The 22,722-nt window shown below is 38.1% G+C and overlaps 1 protein-coding gene across 1 annotated transcript in view; it reads right to left on the bottom strand.

Moving 5' to 3' along the window:
* Positions 1 to 2,229: 2,229 nt before the first annotated feature.
* The window catches only part of LOC114279921 (uncharacterized), a 31,362-nt gene continuing 10,869 nt past the window's right edge, over positions 2,230 to 22,722 (bottom strand). Inside the window, exons 2-5 of the mRNA XM_082910015.1 lie at positions 5,870 to 5,958; positions 4,164 to 4,221; positions 2,789 to 2,853; positions 2,230 to 2,630 (exon numbers count right to left, since the gene is read on the bottom strand). Of these exons, the coding sequence (XP_082766141.1) occupies positions 2,538 to 2,630; positions 2,789 to 2,853; positions 4,164 to 4,221; positions 5,870 to 5,958 (305 nt within the window). The 3' untranslated portion in view covers positions 2,230 to 2,537. The remainder of the gene's footprint in view (positions 2,631 to 2,788; positions 2,854 to 4,163; positions 4,222 to 5,869; positions 5,959 to 22,722) is intronic.

Below are 22,722 nucleotides of genomic sequence, written 5' to 3'. Positions count from 1 at the left end.
TAGAAAATGGTGTTACACCTAACAACCTTAAGCCTTGTGAGGTTCCTAAAGGAAGATCTAGAGAGATCAAATGTGATTAAAGAAAATCATAAGATTGTAGGATATTATCTCTAAATTAATCAGAGGCAATTAGTATGTTATCCTTGGGTTAGCATGTATGATTGCTATATGACTTTGCTTAAGAGCAAAGATGAGACAACTCGTTAGGATGGGTGAATGTATTTTTTCTGAATATATTCTCGAGTGGTGGCTCCTAGTGAGTACAAGATCACTGATCACAGAGATAGAAAACTGGTGATTCCTAGGAGGTGTTAGACCACTAGCTACACAATTATGAGAACAGATTACTGATTACATGTTAAGACATGATGGTTCCTAGTAGTGGAGTAACTACTGATCATATGTCAAGACTTGATGATTCCTAGTAATAAAAGAGTTTACTGATCCTATGTTAAGACGTTGTGATTCCTAGTAGGGGAGTGACTATTGATCACATATTAACACTATAACAAAATTGAGTTTTCACGGCTTGCAATGCATGCCGTAAAAACTCTTTCACGGCATACACACAAATGCCGTTATATGACATGCCGTGAAAAGTTGAATATCATTTACGGCATGCAAGTAAAGTTGTAAAAAGTAATAAATTAAGCATTAATGGCATACTTTGTATGTCGTATATAAGTTTTTTACGACATTTTCTACATGCCATAAATCATTATATTTTTCATGGCATTATTTTGCATGCTGTAGAAGGTTATTTTTAATATATTTATAGCATACTTTGTATGCCGTATATAATCTTTTATGACATTTTTTTGCATGCCATAAATTATTACACTTTTCACGACATAATTTTGTATGCCGTAAAAAGTTATTTTTAATATACTTATGACATACTTTGTGTGCCGTATATAATATTTTACGACATTTTCTTGCATGTCATAAATCATTATACTTTTCACGGCATAATTTTGCATGCCATAGAAAGTTATTTTTAATATATATACACACACACAAGAACATAACCTTGCCTAGCCATATCCACCTCCAAACAATGGCAGTAGCTTATAAAGTGCGGCAACTTGTGAACAAATCAAGCAGAAGCGGCAACTATGAAATAAGGAAAACAAAACTAACATCCACACCAAACAACCTGCATACTAGCTTCCATCCTCAACTTCTATCACATCAAGCTAATAACAACCTCACAAACGTACAAACTAAGAAAAGTATCCAAATCATATGATTCACTAATTTCCAAAATATGACTTTAAATATACAACTCCACCTACTAATTTCTTTGGGGGGGAAAAAAACACAACCTACATAAATAAAAGAACAGAAACAAATCAAAGAATATATCATTGGTATTTTACATGGTTCAAAAACTTATAGATTACAAGACCAAGTAAAGTAAAAAGTTGCATCCTTCAAAGAAAACATGCATTGATCCAAAAATTTTGAATGGGAAACAAAAATAGTACAGAAGAAAAGAAAAGTAGATAGATGCATCAGATTCTTAAATACAAAAATTCAAAAATAAATAAAAAAAATGGCTTTTGTTTTACAACCAAAACTACATCCCAAGAATCAACCTTTGGCACACTGATTCTAAGAGCTAGAAGAAGGAAGACTCTCACTCCCAATCCAGCAATCCTATTCTAGAATAAAAGATATCACCAAAAAACAAAAAAACTCCATAAAACGAACAGAAAATCAATAGCTTCAACAACATATATATATATACCTCAAAAGGCGATGGATTGAGTCAGGATCAATATATATGTGGTATACAAATTATATCAATTATGAATTTCTTCAATGAACAAACAAAGAAATAATAGAATAAATTTGTAACCTTTACTTCACGGTAGTGAACCAAAACAATGTTCGAGCACTCCCTTCAGCAAGTGTCATCCAAATAAGAAGCAAATGAGAATGTGCGGCAAAAGCCCTTCCAAAATAACAACTAAGCAAACAAAAATGGTCAGATTTTCATTAACTTCCATAAATTAATTCAATTTTCATGGTGTGTAGTCAATTTCATGGAAGTTCATACAAGGTAACATGAGTTTACAACTATAGACATCGCTGTAATTCCAAACATTAAAATGATTAGTATGACAAAGAAAACTGGTGAAACTTTAAACCATATTTCATCTTTTTTCCCTCACAGACAAAGGTAATGGGACTTCCAAAGCAACAAAACTGTTCCAGAAGCAGATATAACTACTGAACCAGATTCTACTCAGCAATTGATTTATTCAATGGTAAATAGTATCAGAGGACTGTACTTATGCATGTACATGTACAAGAAGCTGCAAGTAGGCATTTACATTCAATCAACCTTTATACGCTAATACTAATTAACAGATAAACTTCATATTAAAAGCAATTGCCGAGAGGTGGTCCATAATACAGACAGATTTATATATATGTATATATATATATAAAGAGAGAGAGAGAGAGCAAAGTGCAAAGATTTGACAAAATAACCACAAACTTCGATAAAAGCAAGGCCAACTTTTTGACACTCACTCTTCAAGCAACCAATAGCTTCGCCTCTGGAAATTTTCATTTTCTTCTCCATGGGCATAGTAGCAATGCAACACATCAACACTTCCAGCCTGAAAGGACATTATACAAGCAAATTACTTTGGAAGTATATATTCATTATATCATATAGTGCAAAATTCCTGAAAGTCACAAACTTCTGTCTGGTGTAGACAAAATTAACTTAAAAAACAAAAATTGCATTCAACAAGCATCATCTTTTCACACAAACCTTGAGCCTCTCATGAGCTTCCTTCACTGTCTTTCCATCTTTCTTCCTCCTCCAGTTATGGCCATCTTTGTGACGTGAAATGAAATTATGGAACAAACAATAGCTTTAGGTCATATTTGTGATGTGATCCTTAACAAAGTAGACATTGATCCAGGTTGAAAGTGACAAAAAGACAATAAGGCGGCCAAAATAACATTGCTTTGAGGCCATTAGAAACTGTTAGAACTGATTAAAAAAGACAGGTCCATGTAGCAAATCCCAAGTAGTTAAGATTGAGGCTTGTTGAGTTCAATTGTACAGAGTCATTTATTCAAATCCCAGAACATGTTTATAGGTAAATTAATCCAGACCAAGAGATATTGAAAACGAAAGAAAATCCTTGTGCATGACTTGAAATACACATGCAAATTTTTTCCACTCAAATTTTGGGAAAGTTTCTGAATGAACTAAACTGCTATAGAAGCCTCTGTATGACCTCACAAACACCGACAATTTTTTCCTCTTTCCCCAGAAATCAAGGTTAAGTGGCCAAACCAGGTACCACTTGGCCTACACTGGTAGTGGTGTAAGGTAGACAAAATGGAAGCTTGGAACTTCGAAGTTTTGCTGAAATTTTTTAACCTTATTCCAATGATATCCTTTAACTAAAGAATGCAAGACAACATGGCATCTTTCATCTTAGAAATTTGCTAAAAACAGAGAAGGCAAAGCATTTATACTGCTTTCTTTTACGCCTCAGAAAGAAAATTTGAAGCATAATATTTAATTTTGACATTAAGAGTTAATTTGACCCAGGTAATCTCTTGGACACGATAAAGGGAATTCGGACATTAAGAACCTGGTATGGTGCTAAACTAATAATTTTTCCGTTTAATAGGATTAGTTTGTTTGTTGCCTTTAAGTATTAGGTATATTTGGGGTCATTTTTAAAGCAATTTAATGAGAGAGAAAAAAAAAACAAAAAACAAAAATATCGCAAAACAAAAAAAATAAGAAACTCAGCATCAAGTTCTCTCATCAAGCTCTAGAATCACAATTCACAAGCCAAAGTTATTTTAAAAACAAGAAACTAAAAAGCCATCCCATAATAGGACATGCATAACTGATAATACTTAAACAGCATAAAACTCAGCTTATGAACAAGATTTTTGGACAAACCAAGCATTATTATACATTCATTATTCAACATTTACAAAGAGAAATTTTCAAAAGTGTTAACATTTCATCCCAAACATAGTAACCTAGAAACCAAAAGCAAGCAAAATCAGAAGATCAGATTTGGACTTCCAAGCTTGCGTATGAATGAAATTTATTTGAGACAAAAATAGAATTTCCCTAACAATGCAAGCTTGCGTATTCAAAGATTAGAAATTACCTTCACAAAGAGCAAGCACAATCTCTACTAGAAGGATATCAATGGCTTGATGATCTTTCTGAAAAATTCAATTCTCCATAAAATCAAAATGGGGAAAAACAGAAACCTTAATATTCAACAGAAAATAATCACAAAAAATTTAACTTCCGCTTCTTACAAGTAAAATAGAACTAGATTAATTTCCACCTCACTATATGAACTATATGAACTTCATGAATCTATGATTGTTAAGTAGAGAGGCAAATCAAATAAGCTACCTAGTACTAGAGAATCATCTCAAGTATTTAAACAAAGTTAATAAGGTATTTTCTATTATTAATTTTTTCATTTTTTTTCCAAGAATGTCTCTCAAATTTTTAATTATTCAACAAATGTTCTAAACTGTTTTCAAATTGTTCTAAATCATTTTCAAATTCAACCTGCCTTCTTTATTTAATTAACTGCTAAACATAACATCACAAAAAATAAAATTTTAAAAAAAGAAAAAAGAAAAAAGAAGAGTTTCAAATAAATCAAAAAAGTGTCAATAATCAATAGAAAATTTCAAATAAAAAGCATGTAAACCACATGAATGATTAGATGAGGGACGAGACCTATGTTACTTCGTGCCATTTTAAACTTCATATTGATAAGAAACACCACTAAAATAGACCTACTATTGCATCCAATACTTATTGGAGAAGTTGCACCTGTTGTGAATCTATGCATGAGAACAAAATTAGAATACGAAAAATACGTTGCAAAACTGAGATTTATTTGTAATATGACCCATGTTACATGTCAGCCACAAATAGCATTTCTCTATGTTGGGTATATGTGAACCATTAGAAATGTGCCACGTGGATTTGAATCCACATTTGGCTAGGTATTTCAATTGAGCTAAGACACCTTTTATTAAAAATGAAATTTTAAAAAATGTGACCACCACTGAATTGAGATCAGCACTGGAAGAGCAGAACAGAGCAGACAAACACCAAAATGACATGAAAACCCATTACCACAATACATACATCCAAATTCACCGACATATCCTATATTTGTTATTTATAGCATTTTGTGACCCCTAATTGGCATTTATCATTAGTGGTAGCACAAAAGCTACAGAACCAAACACACTATGTTAGGTAAGCTAATAAAATTCTGGAAAAAACAGAGGACACTAAAGAGTAGAGAATCAAATGGAGAATCAAATGGGGAATGTGAACTATATTAACATAAATTTAACTAAAGTATTTATGTTTGTGTGTATGTCTATGCATCAATTTCTTTATATATAATTCCCTTGTTGCAACATTCTACTCCATTTTAACTCTACTCAAAATTCTTTGATCAGCAAAAAATGGAGATACCACATCTTGGCAACAACCTTGATGAACCATCATGGTTCTTTATCTCTTTGCCACCTCCTCCAATGCATACCGAGTGGACTTTTGAAGAGAACAAATTGTTTGAGAACACTCTTGCTGAGTTCAACCTTAATTCTATGGACTTAATTGAGAAGATTGCTTTCAGGATTCCCGAAAAAATAATTGATCAAATCAAAGAGCGCTATGAAGCACTAGTGGAATTTAATTGAGATTCCATCAACAAATTGTTATACAGCAAATTGCTCAAACTCGATGGGAAGGAAAAGCTTGAGGGAGAGAGAAAGAGAATACGAAACTGAGGAGAGAGAGAGAGAGAGAGAAAGAGACAGTGGTGCTCACCTTAGTAGACGATGGTCCTCGCTTCCCTCGCCGGTGCAGATGGTGGAGGCGGTGGAGCTTCGAAATTGCCAATCGCTTTGAGATTGAATCTAAGATGAATCACCAATCGCTCTGAGATCGGATCTGAGATGAATCACCAATCGCTCTAAGATTAGATCAAACGGGGCTGAAGAAGGCTGATTCGATCGGTTGAGAGAGATTAGGGTTTAGAGAGGATAGAGAGAGAGAGAGAGAGAGAGAGAGAGAGAGACCAGAGAGAGAGTGAGAGAGTAAGGGGGCCTAAAATGTTTTTCAAGTTTTTTGTTTTAGTTATTGTAATATTTTAAATAATTTTTTTTAACTTTTTAAATTCAAATAATTTACATATACTTAAAAGAAATATTTTATTTTAATTTTAATAATGTTTTACTTTTTAATTTGTTTTTTAAAAAATCACTAAATTCAAAAAAATATAAAATTTAATACATTTCATATATATTATATTTTATTATTTTTTTACAAATATTTTATTTTTTAGTTGTATTCAGATTAGGCACATCTAAAAAGTAAAAAATAAATAAATTATTAAAAGAAAGAAAAATATCAAATCAAGGTAATTTAAAAAAAAATAATAATTACAAATTAGTGAGAAGCCATATAAATATTAATCATTAAAATTATAAACTTTTTCATGAATGTGTAATTTTTTTTCCCAAAATCCCATTGGGTGCAATTATCCCTTAAAAGAGACACTAAATTATAAAATAATGTTTAAATTATTTTTCATGTTGTCCTCAATTAGGAAAATTTAAGGTGAGAAGCTTGGTTGGAAATTGTTAGCTTTTTTAAATAAAAAAAAAAAATCGGATTGAAATTTTTTTAATAAAAGTTTTCACGACATGCTAATGCATGCCGTGTAAAGTTATAATATTTTACGACATGAAATGTATGTCATCTTAAGTACAAATATTTTATGACATATTTTTGTATGCCGTGAAAATATACATTTTTTACGGCATGCTTTTGCATGCCATAAAAAAAATTCTGATTGATTTTTTTTATTTTTTTTTTGCAGAAGTTTTCACGACATGTTAATGTATGCCGTGTAAAGTTATAATATTTTCCAACATGAAATGTATGTCGTCTTAAGTACAAATATTTTATGACATATTTTTGTAAGTCGTAAAAACATACATTTTTTACGGCATACTTTTGCATGCTATAAATATATGAATCAACGACTTACATGGTATGCATGCTGTTATTGACAAAACATTAACGGCTTGCAAAAAAAAATTGCCATAGAATGTACTAACTACGACATGCATTTAATGCATGTCGTAAACACGATACCGTAAATAGTTAGTTTTGTTGTAGTGTAAGATATTGCGATTCCTAGTAATGAAAAGTCTACTGACCTTATGCTGAGAAATGAGTGATTCCTAGTGATAAGACTACTAGCCATGTTATGAAGTTCCGAATAGCAAACTATTGAACACTGGATTTGTGTTTCCTAATAGTAAGACTATTGACTTCAAAGTGACTTGTTTGGACCAAACATGTTTTGGTGCCTTGACTTGAGGAAAAGAACTGACTCTAAACGATGTCCTGTTTGTGTCAGACATTCGTAAGAACCTTGTCTCGGGGTCTCTCTTAAGCAAGCATGGTTTTCGCATGGTGTTTGAGTCCGATAAAGTCGTGTTGACCAAAAATGGAGTCTATGTGGGTAAGGGGTATATGTTGGGCAGTATATTTAAACTTAATGTAATAACTATTATCACGAAAATGAATGAGAAAGCTTCATCTTCTGCTTATATGCTTGAGTCCCCTGAATTGTGGCATGGTAGACTAGGTCATGTGAATTTTGACTCTTTTCGTAAATTAATTAAGTTAGATCACATACCATCTTTCAAGATTAATTCAAATCACAAATGTGAAACTTGTGTAGAAGCAAAATTGATAAAAACTTCATTTTATTCTATTGAAAGAAGTACCGAACCTTTAGATTTAGTGCTTAGTGATGAGTGTGACTTGAAAATCGTACAATCACGTGGTGGCAACAAGTATTTCATCACTTTTGTTTATGATTGCACTGAAGTTTGCTATTTGTATTTGCTTAAAAGCAAAAATGAGGTGATAGATTAATTTATTCTTTTTAAGAATAATGTTGAGAATCAACTAAGCCATAAGATCAAGGCCTTAAGAAGTGATCGTGGTGGAGAATATGATTCGCTGTTTATTGAGGTTTATGTTTAATTTGGAACTATCCAACAAACTATAGCGCCCTATTCCCCTCAGTCAAATGGTGTTGCTGAGAGAAAAAATAGGACGCTGAAGGAAATGATGCGATGTTGATAAGTTCTGGGTTGCCACAGAACTTGTGGGGGGGGAAGAAATTTTCTCCTTGAATTACATTCTAAATAGAATACCTCAGAAGAAAGTTGTTGAGACCCAAACCCGCTCCTCTAGGTTTAGCGTCGTAATCGGCCAGTAATCTTGGGATTACCAAAGGCCTCTGAACAAAAGAAATAAAATATAGCGACTAGCGGAAGCAAATACTAATAAATAATGTCCATAGAGCTGTGTAGACATACATGGGAGTGAAAATTTAAAACTTGTATTTATATACATAAAAGTGACGTCATATTTACATTTGTCTTACATCACAAAAACTCACATATACAGAACTTACAAAAACGTGTTCAAACGAAACATAAGAAATCAAGAGCCTAAAAAACTTGATTCACAAAAACTCGACCACAAAACATTTCGGAACCTCCTTGGGAGGCACACTGGTTGGTTGACTCAAACAGTTCTCCAGACAAACCTCACTGAGCCTGGTCCTGCACCTGATCACCTACATACATAAATGCTAGAATGAGCTGGAGTCCAGTGAATAACAACAGGGTAAAGGGTTATGAATGATGTCCAAGACAGATTTAGAAGTCAAAGTTCATATTAGAACAGATTCAGATTTACATACATATACAGAATTCATAAGCAATTATATGTGGTACATCTATTAGCTAACAGATCAGATTAGTCATAAGACCCGCATGCATAGTCAATATCAACGACCATAAAGGTCAACATCTTTGTGCACAAATAACCATGGTATTGTTACCCCTAGGCGAGGGTCACGTGAAGATAGGTCGTAGTATTATTACTCTCAGGCAAGGGCCACATGAACATAAGCCACGGTATTGTTACCCCCGAGCGAGGGCCACGTGAACTAAGGTTGCCACAAATACATTTCAGAAAAATGGACATTCATTCATGATTCATAAAATAGCATTTCATAAAACAAATCATATCTCATCATTTTAAAAATACTTATAATCAACATATCTTTAGAAAGTTGTTACTCACAAATAGCTTCAATAGCAGAAAAGTCAGAACATTTGGATCAACAATCTATGGCGCGTGACCTACACAAACACATAATGAATACACACTGAAACACACGCTCGGAAAATACCTAACTCATTTCTTTTCTATCTTGGTGTGTTTCTAATTCTTATCCTCATTATTGTGTCTTAATTAAGGCTTCGGAATACTTAAGATGCAATGAGGATGCCAAAATATGAGTTGAAACACTTAGTCAAATTTTCAAAAACAGGGCAGTCCGCTCGAGCGGAACTTCGGTCACTCGAGCGGTCTGCAAGCCTGCAAAAGTACTGGTTGTATGATTTTTATGCTTGACGGACGCTCAAGCCAAAGACTGAGTAAACATGGTCTCCGCTCGAGCGCTATTTCAATCACTCGAGCGGTTTGTAAAACTTTGCAAAACTTCTGGGAGCTCTCATTTTACACTTCGATCAGAGGATCAAAAATAAGAGTGGTCGCTCGAGCGCAGGTTCTGCTGCTCGAGCCAACCCCCAAACTCTACAAAAGTATTGGGAGCTCGCATTCTTCACTCTAGCGCAAATTCCTACACTCGAGCGAGGAGTGCAAATTATGAAATTTTTAGATTGCACTCCCAACTTCAAAACTCAATTTCAATGCATTAAAACACATCTTTTTCGGCCAAAACTTGAGAAAACATGTGTAAACTCATAGGACTTCATGAATTAAAAGCCATTTCGCCAAAATCAAGCCCAAAAGCAAGAGAATTATTCAAAAGCAAACTTGACATTTTGAAAACATAACATGCAAACAATGACTTGAAATCTAAGCTTCTAAAACAACTACAAATTGAGTGTTTAAATGCAAAACCACAATGAGCTCCCATTATAGAACAAAAATAAGTTCTTGCATGTAAGAATTTGTTAAAATCAAAACTCCAAATCCATGAATTATGTACGTATGTATGTTATGATCTTCTTTCCTTCCTTATAGCTTGATTCTTGCATTTCCTAGCTCAATTCTCATACTTGGTCACAAAGTCTCCTTATATCCTCTTCATTAATGACTTATACAAAGATTAGAAGTCAAATACTCACCTAAGGTCTCTAATTGAGTTCTAATCAACAAATTCTTGAGCTCTTACAAACCAAACCTTCAATTCTCTATAATTCCAAGCTTGAGTTCAACTTTCCTAAGCTTCCCTAGGCTTGTACAAAATAATTACAACTAGTAAACAAAATGAAGCTCTTTCTCTAATCCTCCCAAGCTATTGCCTTGGCGGAGGCATCTCACCAACACCTGAAAATAGTTTTCCCATATAGGGTGAGCCAAAGCCCAATAAAAATAATCCAACACAATATATGAATCTTAACAAAGATATAAGGGTAAAATGCATTGCAATGCTCATGACCAAAACATCTAATTTCTCGTTCTAAAACCATGCAAAGTCCGGTTTATATCACAATTCATCATTCATTTTCTTTACATTAGAAAACAGGGCCATGAATCATAACTCTGGGAATCTCAAAGTACAACCTTTCACGGATATATCGTCCGCGGGAAACCGTAATCGGCACCCTTGTAAACGTAAGCTATACAAGCACTACTTCCGCCATTTCATAGATATTTCATCCGTGGGAATCAGAACACATGTATATGCATGATTTTCGGGACTTTCACCCTAGACACACAGGCCAACTTAATTCAATGGAATACATCTCCTTCCCAGATTCACCCATTTTTCTCGAAAAAACGTTATACACGTACAATGTATCAAGATATGATAATACTCAATGCAAATGGATGAGAAATTAGTTTCAATTTATCTAATCCTCACGCAATTTCTACAACAATCATAGTTATCCTCCACCGATAGCCCAAAATAGATATTTCTAAACAGATATAAAATCTCCAATATAGATAAACTTTCCAAATTTCAAGATGTGAGTGATAATACATATCTAACTCTACCATCCATATCAATATCCATCTAATTTCACATTTCCAACATCAATTCCATTTGTTTATACAAAATAAACATTTGAGATATTTATGACAAAACTCATTTTTCTTCCAAAATCCATTCCAAGTATTAAAATCCATAATTTTATCACAACTCAACCTCATTTCCACTTCCACAACCATTTTCAATACATCCATTTGAAAACCCCTCTTTTGATTTTACACCAAAACTCTAGGTTAGTTCAAAATCCTCCAAAATCACAAGATTATTTTATAAAAACAAATAGCTAAGTTAAAAATCATAAAGGAGCGTAGAGGATCCCTACCTCAAAGCTAGAAGACGAGATAGACACGGATGAAGCCGAAACCCAACTCTATTCGGATAAAACGAAGCTCTAGATGAGTCCTACCTTTTTAACAAAGGAGTACGGTGAAGAGATCACCAGATCTTGGTGTTTTTGTAGAGGGAAGGTATGTTTTAAAGAGAGAGTGTCTAGATCTAAGGTTTGGGGAATGTTTAGAGAGAGAATGAAATGAAAAAGTGATGTAAAAAGTAACTTTTACGAACTGATATACGCGCAAACCGGTCAAGCGCAAGAAGTGACGCTCAAGCATAAGACACAAAAGATGTTACCGCTCGAGCGCAGGAAATTATCGCTCGAGCGTAGAATACAAACTCTCAGAAGTTTTATAGCTAGATGCCTACCGTTTGAGCTCAAGAAGTGTCGCTCGAGCGCAGGAAGCACCGTTCAAGCGTAGAATACACTCTCCTAGTAGCTTTGCAGGCCTGCCAAAATATTGGGAGTCCACAAAGATTTCTTGAGCCCAAGAAGCTACGCTCGAGCGTAGAGGCCAAAATCTGGACAACCAAAGTTTTGAAAAACAAGCTACCAACCCGTTCTAAACGCAACCAACACATCCCAATAGCCAAACTCAAGGAGGGAAATGAGGAATAAGACATGAACAACAATATAAAACAATGAAATCTGAAGTCAGAATATCAAATGAGTCGGGTCTTAAACCAGAATTGCTATAAATTACGTTAATTATTTTATGAACCCAATTTGCATAAATAAAAACCCATTGATATGGTTCAATTTTAGAAATTGTTGAACAATGAGTATATAAACATTTATTTTGTGAGAACCACCATGGGAGTCCCATGTCTTGGGGGAGTTAAATAACCATTGCCCTCTGATTGGTCACTTTGTGGCCTTCTGTTGTCATGAATCCATTCACTTTTGTTCTGATTGTCACTTTGGTGACCTCTGTCCTGATTGTCATTTTCGTGAACTATGTTCTGTACCGTGGTTGCAACTATTTTATTTATATTTTTTAAATCATTTATGCTATTTAAATTATAGCGATCCCGGTTGTCCCTTTACTTTTCTGTTGTATTCCGGACTCGGTTCTGTGGAGTTGGTAGTTGTATCTATCTTGTTGTCGTCCTTTAATTCCATTTGTTTGAGTTTTAGAATGTGTTGGGTATGTTTCGAACAGGTGGGTTGAACCTTGGTCTAAAATCTTGTTGCCAGGTTTTTGGTCGTTCCGCTTGAGCGGGCCTTGTTGCGCTCGAGCGGAGATTGCACACTCCCAGTATTTCGTGTCCCTGCAAAACCTCTGCAGGTGTGATTTTTGCGCTCGAGCGGGTTTCTTTACGCTCGAGCGGTCGCGCTCGAGCGGGTACTCTGGCGCTCGAGCGGGTAGTACTTTTTGGTGTAAGTTCTGGGAGGGGAAATCTACGCTCGAGCGGACTGGTTTTCACGCTCGAGCGGATGTACTTTATTCTTGTGTCTTGGCGCTCGAGCGGGCCTTCTTGCGCTCAAGTGTACCTAGTTTTTTGTTCTTGACGCTCGAGCGTTGTGTTCTCCGCTCGAGCGGGAATGTCGTATATCAGTTGGCAGCTGGACATTTTAAAATCACTTTTTACATTTTCTCTCCCTCTCTTACTTTCTAAAAGACATTTTGAGAGCTCCTCTCTCTAGAAACTCCCTTCTTTCTAGGGTTTGATCTAGTTAGAGTGTCTCACTATCCCCCGACCTTTGTAAAAAGTGTGTGGATCGTCGAGGGCTCCATTTTGATCCGTGGATCTTTGAGTTTGGAGCATTTTGGTTTTCTTCAACTTCCCCGTTTGAGCTCTAACTTCGAGGTAGGGATATCCTACTCCTTCTCATGAGTTTTGTCTTTGAGTTTTAGTATTTTGATGAGTTGGGGGTTATTGGGTAATTTTGAGAAAGTTTGGGCCTCTGTGTAATTTTACAAAAGTTCGGGTTTTGTTTATATAAACTTATATGCACGTTTGGCATAGAGAAATGCGATTAATATGGGATTATTGGTGAAAATGGAACCTTAGGGTTGTGATGTTAATTATGAGAAATGCTCTAATTACATTGATAAATTAATTGGTATAATTAATTTGAAGAAAAGAGGAATTAAGTTGAGAATGTTGGAATTGGATGTGTATGGGATTAAAGGGTGTAGTAGATTCGTTCATCGCTCACCTAGTTGAAATGTTGATTATATATCCATTTGGTGCATTTATTTTCAGCATAGAAATAACTGCTTTGGGCTATCGGTGGAGGATAGTCTTGATTGTTGTAGACACTGCATGATGATTAGGCAAACTAAAACTAATCGATTGAGTATGCTATTGAATATAGCGACTGGAATAATACATTAATTCTATGTATTGATTGATTGTATATGACCTATGTTTATATACATGTGTTGTGTGGGAGGAGATAGGGGATGTACTCTACGGTTTAGAGGAAGATAGGGGATGGACCTCTAAACCGGATTTTGTGTGACATTGATACAGCACTACAATGTGTATCAAGTGTTGATTATGGAAGTGTTTGAATTGATTTGATATAGCACTAAAATGTATATCGTTATCAATTGTAAAGTATAGAAGTGATTCTATGTTATGTTGATACAACACCGAAATGTGTATCTTTCGCAAAGTGCGGAAATGGTTTATGCGTTATTGATACAGCATTAAAATGTGTATCCTTCATGAATTTTGAAAGTGTTTTAAAGATGAGTCTAAACCTCATTAAGTTATTTGGCTAAGTGTTGAGCTTTGTTTTCAAACTCAAAGTTGGAAAAGACATGGGAAATGAAATGTAACATGGACTTAATGTCATGAAATCGAAATGTGATATATGTGGATGTATTTGTGTTGACCATCTATCAATTGCTAATCTTTTAGTCATTGTTTATAGCTAGTTTAGTATATTTCTGCTGGGTTGTGGCTCACCCTTTATGGGATATCATTTTCAGGTACAGGTAGCATGCCACCTCCGAGGACATAGCTTGGGAGGCTAGAGGCAGACAGACTGCTTGTTATTATTTGCTTTCTTTTGTTGTATTACACGTAAATTCAAGCCAAGGGCTTACTATGTACTGAGTTAGCACTCTTCTTTTTGTAACCAAGTGTTAACTTGGAAAGCTGTAAGCCCGTAGGGCATTTGCCTTTTGTTGTTAACATGTAATCCTTTTGTAAGGAACTACTCTGATGAAGAGAAGAATATTTATCTTTTATACCAATGCATGTCTAAGTTGATGGGTTTTAATGTTATTATTTTGAGGGCGTTACAACTTGGTATCAGAGCGTACCGGGTTCGAATACTTTGGATACGTGGGAAGTGATTAGTATCACAATGGGTTTGTCTCGCTTGTTAGAGACGTATGTGTGACATTATGTGTTTATTTGATAACATGTTTATGTGACTACTTGGGTATGGGATTTAGTTTCTAGGATGTTGATTGGATCCTTGGGTTTCTGTGAGTCTTGTTGGAAAAGCACTTGATCAATGCTGTTTCTAACCGGAACTCTAGTAACGCCTCGGGACTATCATTATCCGGAAATGAAATTCGTAAGTGCTTATGTGTTTATGTGCTTACGTGGAGTGAATTACAGTTGTCCATGTATTAGGACGCGAGTGTTTAGTTTTGGCACATTTATGAATGTGCTAACGTTCTTTGTTACCTTTATTAGGATGTCAGGACGAGGACGTGGTAGACGTGGCAGACGCGATAGGTAGGAGATGCCTATACCGGATGATATTCCGGCACAGCAAGAGGGGGTTGGCCAGGCCAATGTGGCCGAGCCAGCAGGTCAGGAGGCTATGGGCACTTTAGCCCGAGGGATAGCCGATACTTTAAGGGAGTCTGTGGGTATTTTTAGAGTTGAGAATCCAGTTCAGGCTCCAGTGCAGGCCCAGGTTGTTGAGGCAGGGCCTTCCTTCTTGAAAATGGAGTTCTTCCGGTCTAACCCGGACGAGTTTATTGGGATCCGAATGAGCCACTGAAGGCTGACGAGTGGTTAGAGCAAATGAGTAAGACGTTCGAGATGCTTGGCATCGAGGATGGAGTGTTGAAAGTGACCTTGGCATCCTTCCAGCTTAAAGGGGGTGCGGGTCAGTGGTGGAAATACATGAGGGGCCGTATTGCTGGCACGTGGGAGGCTTTTGTGGAGGCTTTTCAGGAGAAGTATTTATCTCCAGCAGTCAGGGAGAAACTGAGAGACCAGTTCTATCAGCTTTTGCAGTTGAGTTCTTCAGTAGCCGAGTATGAGGCTGCTTTCACTAGCTTGTCCAGGTTCGCACCTGAACTTGTGGCATCCGAGGAACGCCGTTGTATTGAGTTCGAGAAGAGGTTGAGGCGCGGCCTCAAGATGAGAGTTGGACGTTCGATGATCCAAGATTATGGGCGCTTGGTTGATGCTGCAGCCCATATGGAGATCATGATGCAGGAAGAGGAGGGACAGAGAGGCTCCATGAGGAGCCAAGATGGTCAGGGTGATGGCAGGAGACAAAGGGGTGCTAACCCTCAGCAGCCTCAGGGTGGTGCTGCTAGGTCGACCTTTCCAGTGCCGAATGCAGGCTCGGGGAGAGGTAATCAGGGGGAGTTCACCTGTTACAAGTGTGGTCAGTTGGGCCACAAGGCTTCAGTTTGCCCGCAGAGGGGAGGAGGTCAGAGAGCTGCTTCATCTTCAGCTAGACCGCAGAGCCAGAGTCAGGGCAGGGGTCAGCCCTTGTTTTGTTATCAGTGTGGTCAGCCTGGGCACCTGAAGAGGTTTTTTCCACAGTTGAGTGCCACTTCGGGCGCGTTTGGTTCTAGGCAGACGCAGGGTTTTCAGCCATCTTAGTCTGTACAGGCCTCGAGGGCTAATCAAGGGGCTTCATCGTCCCAGTCTATGCAGCAGTCGTATGCTCCGAGGGGTGAGCAGTTGGATCAGGGGCCTACAGGGCGCGTGTATGCTGTTACCGCGCAAGATCTAGTACCGGCTCCATCAGTAGTGAGAGGTACCTTTCTATTTTGCAACTCGGTTGCTAGTGTATTGATTGATATGGGTGCATCTTATTCTTTTGTATCTACTGCATTTGCATCGGTTTTGGAATTGGAGTTGGCACAATTAGCATCTCCTATATGTGTAGTATCGCCTGTTGGTGGTGAGTTGATCTTGAAACAAGTTGTTAGAGGTTGTGATATAGAGGTCGCCGACCATAGGCTTCCTTTTCCTTTTGTTGTCATGCCCATGAAGGGTTTTGATGTTATTTTGGGTATGGACTGGCTATCGTCATACCGGGCTGTTATTGATTGCTACCGCCAGAGGGTCACAGTTTGTACCTTGAGCGGGGAGCGTTTTTATTTCTTGGGGGATCGGGTTGGTAGCGTATGGCCACCGATGTATGATCCGCGAGGGCGGAATAAGCTTAGTGGTCTACTTGCTAGCTTTATGAGTGGTGAGTGTGATGAGACCCAGACTGTGTTACCGAGGGTGGTTTGTGAGTATTCAGATGTTTTTCCCGAGGATCTCGTTAGTTTGCCAGCTCACCGAGAGACAGAGTTCTCTATTGATTTAGTGTCCGGCACAGCGCCGATTTCTATGGCACCTTATCGTTTTGCCCCAGCCGAGTTGAGTGAGTTGAAGATTCAGCTCCAGGAATTGCTAGATAAGGGTTTTGTTCGCCCTAGTGTTTCGCCGTGGGGAGCATTGGCCCTCTTTGTTAAAAAGAAAGATAGTGCCTTGAGATTGTGTATCGACTACCGAAAGTTGAATCAGGCTACGGACAAGAATAATTACCCTCTGCCCCGTATAGATGATCTGTTTGACCAGTTGAAGGGTTCCCGTTGTTTCTCAAAGATAGACTTGAGATTGGGTTACCACCAGTTGAGGGTTAGGGAGGAGGATATTCCGAAGACGGCATTCCGTACGGGGTACGGCCACTATGAGTTTCTGGTGATGCCGTTTGGGCTCACCAATGCACCGGCAGTCTTTATGGATTTGATGAATCGGATCTTCCAGGAATTCTTAGATCGATTTGTAGTCGTTTTCGTGGACGACATTCTTATCTATTCGCCTTCTGAGGAGGAGCACGAGGAACACTTGAGAGTGGTGCTTGAGTTGCTTAGAGCCCAAAGGCTGTATGCCAAGTTTGGGAAGTGTGAGTTCTAGTTAGGAGAGGTCAAATTCTTAGGCCATGTGGTATCCGGGGAAGGGGTGTCTGTTGATACATCCAAGGTAGAGGCAGTGCAAGATTGGGTACAGCCTAAGAGTGTGTTTGAGATCCACAGTTTTTTGGGATTAGCTGGGTATTACCGTCGATTTGTGAAAGATTTCTCCAGGCTAGCTTCGCCGTTGACTAGATTGATGCGGAAAGGGGTCAAGTTTGTGTGGAGTGAGACTTGCGAAAAGTCGTTCCAGGAGTTGAAGGTTAGATTGACCACCGCTCCGGTTTTGATTATTCCGGAGAGAGGGTTGGGTTACGCGGTTTATTGTGACGCCTCATGAGAGGGTTTGGGTTGTGTGTTGATGCAAGAGGGGAAAGTGATAGCTTATGGCTCACGTCAGTTGAAAATACACGAGAAGAATTACCCTACACAGGACCTAAAGTTAGCAGCAGTGTCTTCGCCTTGAAGATTTGGAGGCACTACCTTTATGGTGAGAGATTCGAGGTGTTCTCGGACCACAAGAGTTTGAAGTATCTTTTCACACAGAGAGACTTGAATCTAAGGCAAAGGAGTTGGATGGAGTTCATTGAGGACTATGATTTTGAGTTGCACTATCACCTGGGAAAGGCCAATGTTGTGGCCGATGCCCTTAGTAGGAAACCTATTAGTGATGTAGCTTGTTTAGCCATCCGGGAATGGGAGACGTTGGGTGCAGTTGGCGAGTTTGATTTGCTTCTGGGCAAATCCGTTGAGACTGCGGCCTTGTTTTCTGTTGTTGCGCAGGCTACACTTGTGACCCGAGTGTTAGAGGCACAGAGAGGTGACCTTGAGGTAGAGTCACTTCGAGAGAAGATCTCCAGTGGGAAGGTTGAGAAAGGTTTGACGGTGTATCCCGACCTGAGTGTGAGATACCGAGACCGTTTGTTTTTGCCGGAGTCTTGCCGAGAGGAAGTACTCTGAGAGTTCCATCATTCACGCCTTGCGGTGCATCCCGGGGGCACTAAGATGTATCGGGATTTGGGTCGCCAATTTTGGTGGCGGGGTATGAAGAGAGATGTGGCTGTTTTCGTATCGAAGTGTCTTACTTGCCAGCAAGTGAAGGCCGAGCATCAAAGGCCAGCGGGTTTGTTGCAACCCTTGCCTATTGCCGAGTGGAAGTGGGAGCATGTCACTATGGACTTCGTTGTAGCTCTTCCGAGGACTCAGCGGGGTAGTGATGCCATTTGGGTGGTTGTAGACTGGTTGACTAAGTCGGCGCATTTCATTCCTATGCGCGTGAGAGATTCGGTAGATCATCTCGCCGACTTGTATATTCAGGACATAGTGAGATTGCACGGGGTCCCAGTGACGATCGTCTCAGATAGAGATCCTCGTTTTACTGCTAGGTTGTGGCAGAGTTTGTAAAGTGCCTTGGGCACTAAGTTGACCTTTAGTATGGCTTATCATCCTCAGACTGACGGGCAGTCCGAGCGTACTATTCAGATCCTTGAGGATATGCTTCGAGGTTGTGTCCTTGACTTTAGTGGGACGTGGGAGAGGCACTTGCCCTTGGTGGAGTTTGCCTACAATAACAGTTTTCAGTCTAGCATCGGTATGGCACCGTTTGAGGCCTTGTATGGCCGACCGTGTAGGTCTCCAATGTGTTGGGCCGAGGTGGGTGATGCACATTTGTTGGGTCCGGAATTGGTTAGGGAGACGACGGAGAAAGTTGAGCTTATCCGTAGGAGGCTTGTTACAGCCCAGAGTCGTCAGAAATCTTATGCCGACCGTAGGAGGCGACCTTTGGTATTTGAGGTGGGTGATCATGTCTTTCTGAAGATATCACCTAGGCGAGGATTGATGAGGTTTGGGAAGAGTGGAAAGTTGTCCCCTCGGTTTATTGGCCCTTTTGAGATCCTTGAGAGGATCGGCGAGGTTGCTTATCGTTTAGCTTTACCGTCGCAGTTGTCTGGAGTTCATGACGTGTTTCATGTGAGTATGCTTTAGAAGTATGAGCCAGATCCATCGCATGTATTGGATTGGACTGACTTAGAGGTTGATGAGGATGCCTCGTATGAGGAGAGACCAGTTCGGGTCATGGATAGGCGGGATCAAGTCTTGCGAGGCAAGACCATTCCCTTGGTAAAAGTCTTGTGGAAACATCACGGAGTGGAGAAAGCCACTTAGGAACGTGAGTTGGAGGTCCGAGAGAGATATCCGGATCTATTTATGGATGTTTGAGCATGTATTGTATATGTTGTTGTATTGTTGAACCTTAAGAGTATTGAATATATCTTAGGTTGTAAAACATGGCTTATGTTTTGATTTAATGGAAGTATTTTGAAACTTGCCTCAAAATGGAAGTTTAATGTAACATTGCATATGTTGGATGTATTGTAGAAATGGAAATATATCATGAATACTGAATATGATATAGAATTGTGGAATGTAGTATTGAAATTTGTGGAATTTCAGGGAATGCATAACTATAATGCATGTTGTGGAAAACATTGTAAACTGCCTTTTGAAAAGAGATGAGATGACCGGTAATGGGTCGAGTTGTTAAAATTCGCATTGTGATAATGTTGGGAATTGAGAAAATCTTGTTTTTGAAAAAACTTGTATTTAATTTCGGGGACAAAATTCTTTAAGGGGGGAGGTTATAGCGATCCCGGTTGTCCCTTTATTGTTCTGTTGCATTCCGGACTCGGTTCCGTGGAGTTGGTAGTTGTATCTATCTTGTTGTCGTCCTTTAATTCCATTTGTTTGAGTTTTAGAATGTGTTGGGCATGTTTCGAACAGGTGAGTTGAACCTTGGTCTAAAATCTTGTTGCCAAGTTTTTTATCGTTCCGCTTGCGCGGGCCTTGTTACGCTTGAGCGGAGATTGCACACTCCTAGTATTTCGTGTCCCTGCAAAACCTCTGTAGGTGTGATTTTTGTGCTCGAGCGGGTTTCTTCACGCTCGAGCGGTTGCGCTCGAGCGGGTACTCTAGCGCTCGAGCGGGTAGTACTTTTTGGTGTAAGTTCTGGGAAGGGGAAATCTATGCTCGAGCGGACTGGTTTTCGCGCTCGAGCGGATGTACTTTATTCTTGTGTCTTGGCGCTTGAGCGGGCCTTCTTGCGCTCGAGCGTACCGAGTTTTTTGTTCTTGACGCTCGAGCGTTGTGTTCTCTACTCGAGCGGGAATGTCGTATATCAGTTGGCAGCTGGGCATTTTAAAATCACTTTTTACATTCTCTCTCCCTCTCTTACTTTCTAAAAGACATTTTGAGAGCTCCTCTCTCTAGAAACTCCCTTCTCTCTAGGGTTTGATCTAGTTAGAGTGTCGCACTATCCCCCGACCTTTGTAAAAAGTGTGTGGATCGTCGAGGGCTCCATTTTGATCCGTGGATCTTTGAGTTTAGAGCATTTTGGTTTTCTTCAACTTCCCCGTTTGAGCTCTAACTTCGAGGTAGGGATATCCTACTCCTTCTCATGAGTTTTGTCTTTGAGTTTTAGTATTTTGATGAGTTGGGGGTTATTGGGTAATTTTGAGAAAGTTTGGGCCTTTGTGTAATTTTACAAAAGTTGGGATTTTGTTTATATAAACTTATATGCACGTTTGACATAGAGAAATGCGATTAATATGGGATTATTGGTGAAAATGGAACCTTAGGGTTGTGATGTTAATTATGAGAAATGCTCTAATTACATTGATAAATTAATTGGTATAATTAATTTGAAGAAAAGAGGAATTACGTTGAGAATGTTGGAATTGGATGTGTATGGGATTAAAGGGTGTAGTAGATTTGTTCATCGCTCACCTAGTTGAAATGTTGATTATATATCCATTTGGTGCATTTATTTTCAGCATAGAAATAACTGCTTTGGGCTATCGGTGGAGGATAGTCTTGATTGTTGTAGACACTGCATGATGATTAGGCAAACTAAAACTAATCGATTGAGTATGCTATTGAATATAGCGACTGGAATAATACATTAATTCTATGTATTGATTGATTGTATATGACCTATGTTTATATACATGTGTTGTGTGGGAGGAGATAGGGGATGTACTCTACGGTTTAGAGGAAGATAGGGGATGGACCTCTAAACCGGATTTTGTGTGACATTGATACAGCACTACAATGTGTATCAAGTGTTGATTATGGAAGTGTTTGAATTGATTTGATATAGCACTAAAATGTATATCGTTATCAATTATAAAGTATAGAAGTGATTCTATGTTATGTTGATACAGCACCGAAATATGTATCTTTCGCAAAGAGTGGAAATGGTTTATGCGTTATTGATACAGCATTAAAATGTGTATCCTTCATGAATTTTGAAAGTGTTTTAAAGATGAGTCTAAACCTCATTAAGTTATTTGGCTAAGTGTTGAGCTTTGTTTTCAAACTCAAAGTTGGAAAAGACATGGGAAATGAAATGTAACATGGACTTAATATCATGAAATCGAAATGTGATATATGTGGATGTATCTGTGTTGACCATCTATCAATTGCTAATCTTTTAGTCATTTTTCATAGCTGGTTTAGTATATTTCTGCTAGGCTGTGGCTCACCCTTTATGGGACATCATTTTCAGGTACAGGTAGCATGCCACCTCCGAGGACATAGCTTGGGAGGCTAGAGGCAGACAGACTGCTTGTTATTTGCTTTCTTTTGTTGTATTACATGTAAATTCAAGCCAAGGGCTTACTATGTACTGAATTAGCACTCTTCTTTTTGTAACCAAGTGTTAACTTGGAAAGCTGTAAGCCCGTAGGGCATTTGCCTTTTGTTGTTAACATGTAATCCTTTTGTAAGGAACTACTCTGATGAATAGAAGAATATTTATCTTTTATACCAATGCATGTCTAAGTTGATGGGTTTTAATGTTATTATTTTGAGGGCGTTACATAAATTATTGATTAACTCCAATTAAATAATGTACAATGTTTTAGCCTAAATAATTATCCATGATGATTTTGTACCCTATACTCTTGGTATAATATTTCTGACTCTACTATGTACTTATAATTGTTATCGTGATGAAATGTAAAGAAAAGTGGTAAAATTATGTAATGAGACTAGCACATGACTTAATGCGGACATTTTGTATTTTTTTTTTTTTTGTAATAATTGTCTGA

The sequence above is a fragment of the Camellia sinensis genome, chromosome 2, assembly GCF_055761805.1.
Source record: "Camellia sinensis isolate YWXY chromosome 2, ASM5576180v1, whole genome shotgun sequence".
In the NCBI taxonomy this organism is placed as follows: Eukaryota; Viridiplantae; Streptophyta; class Magnoliopsida; order Ericales; family Theaceae; genus Camellia; species Camellia sinensis.
Note: the sequence above shows the minus strand (reverse complement) of the source record. Positions and strands in the feature narration are given on the sequence as shown.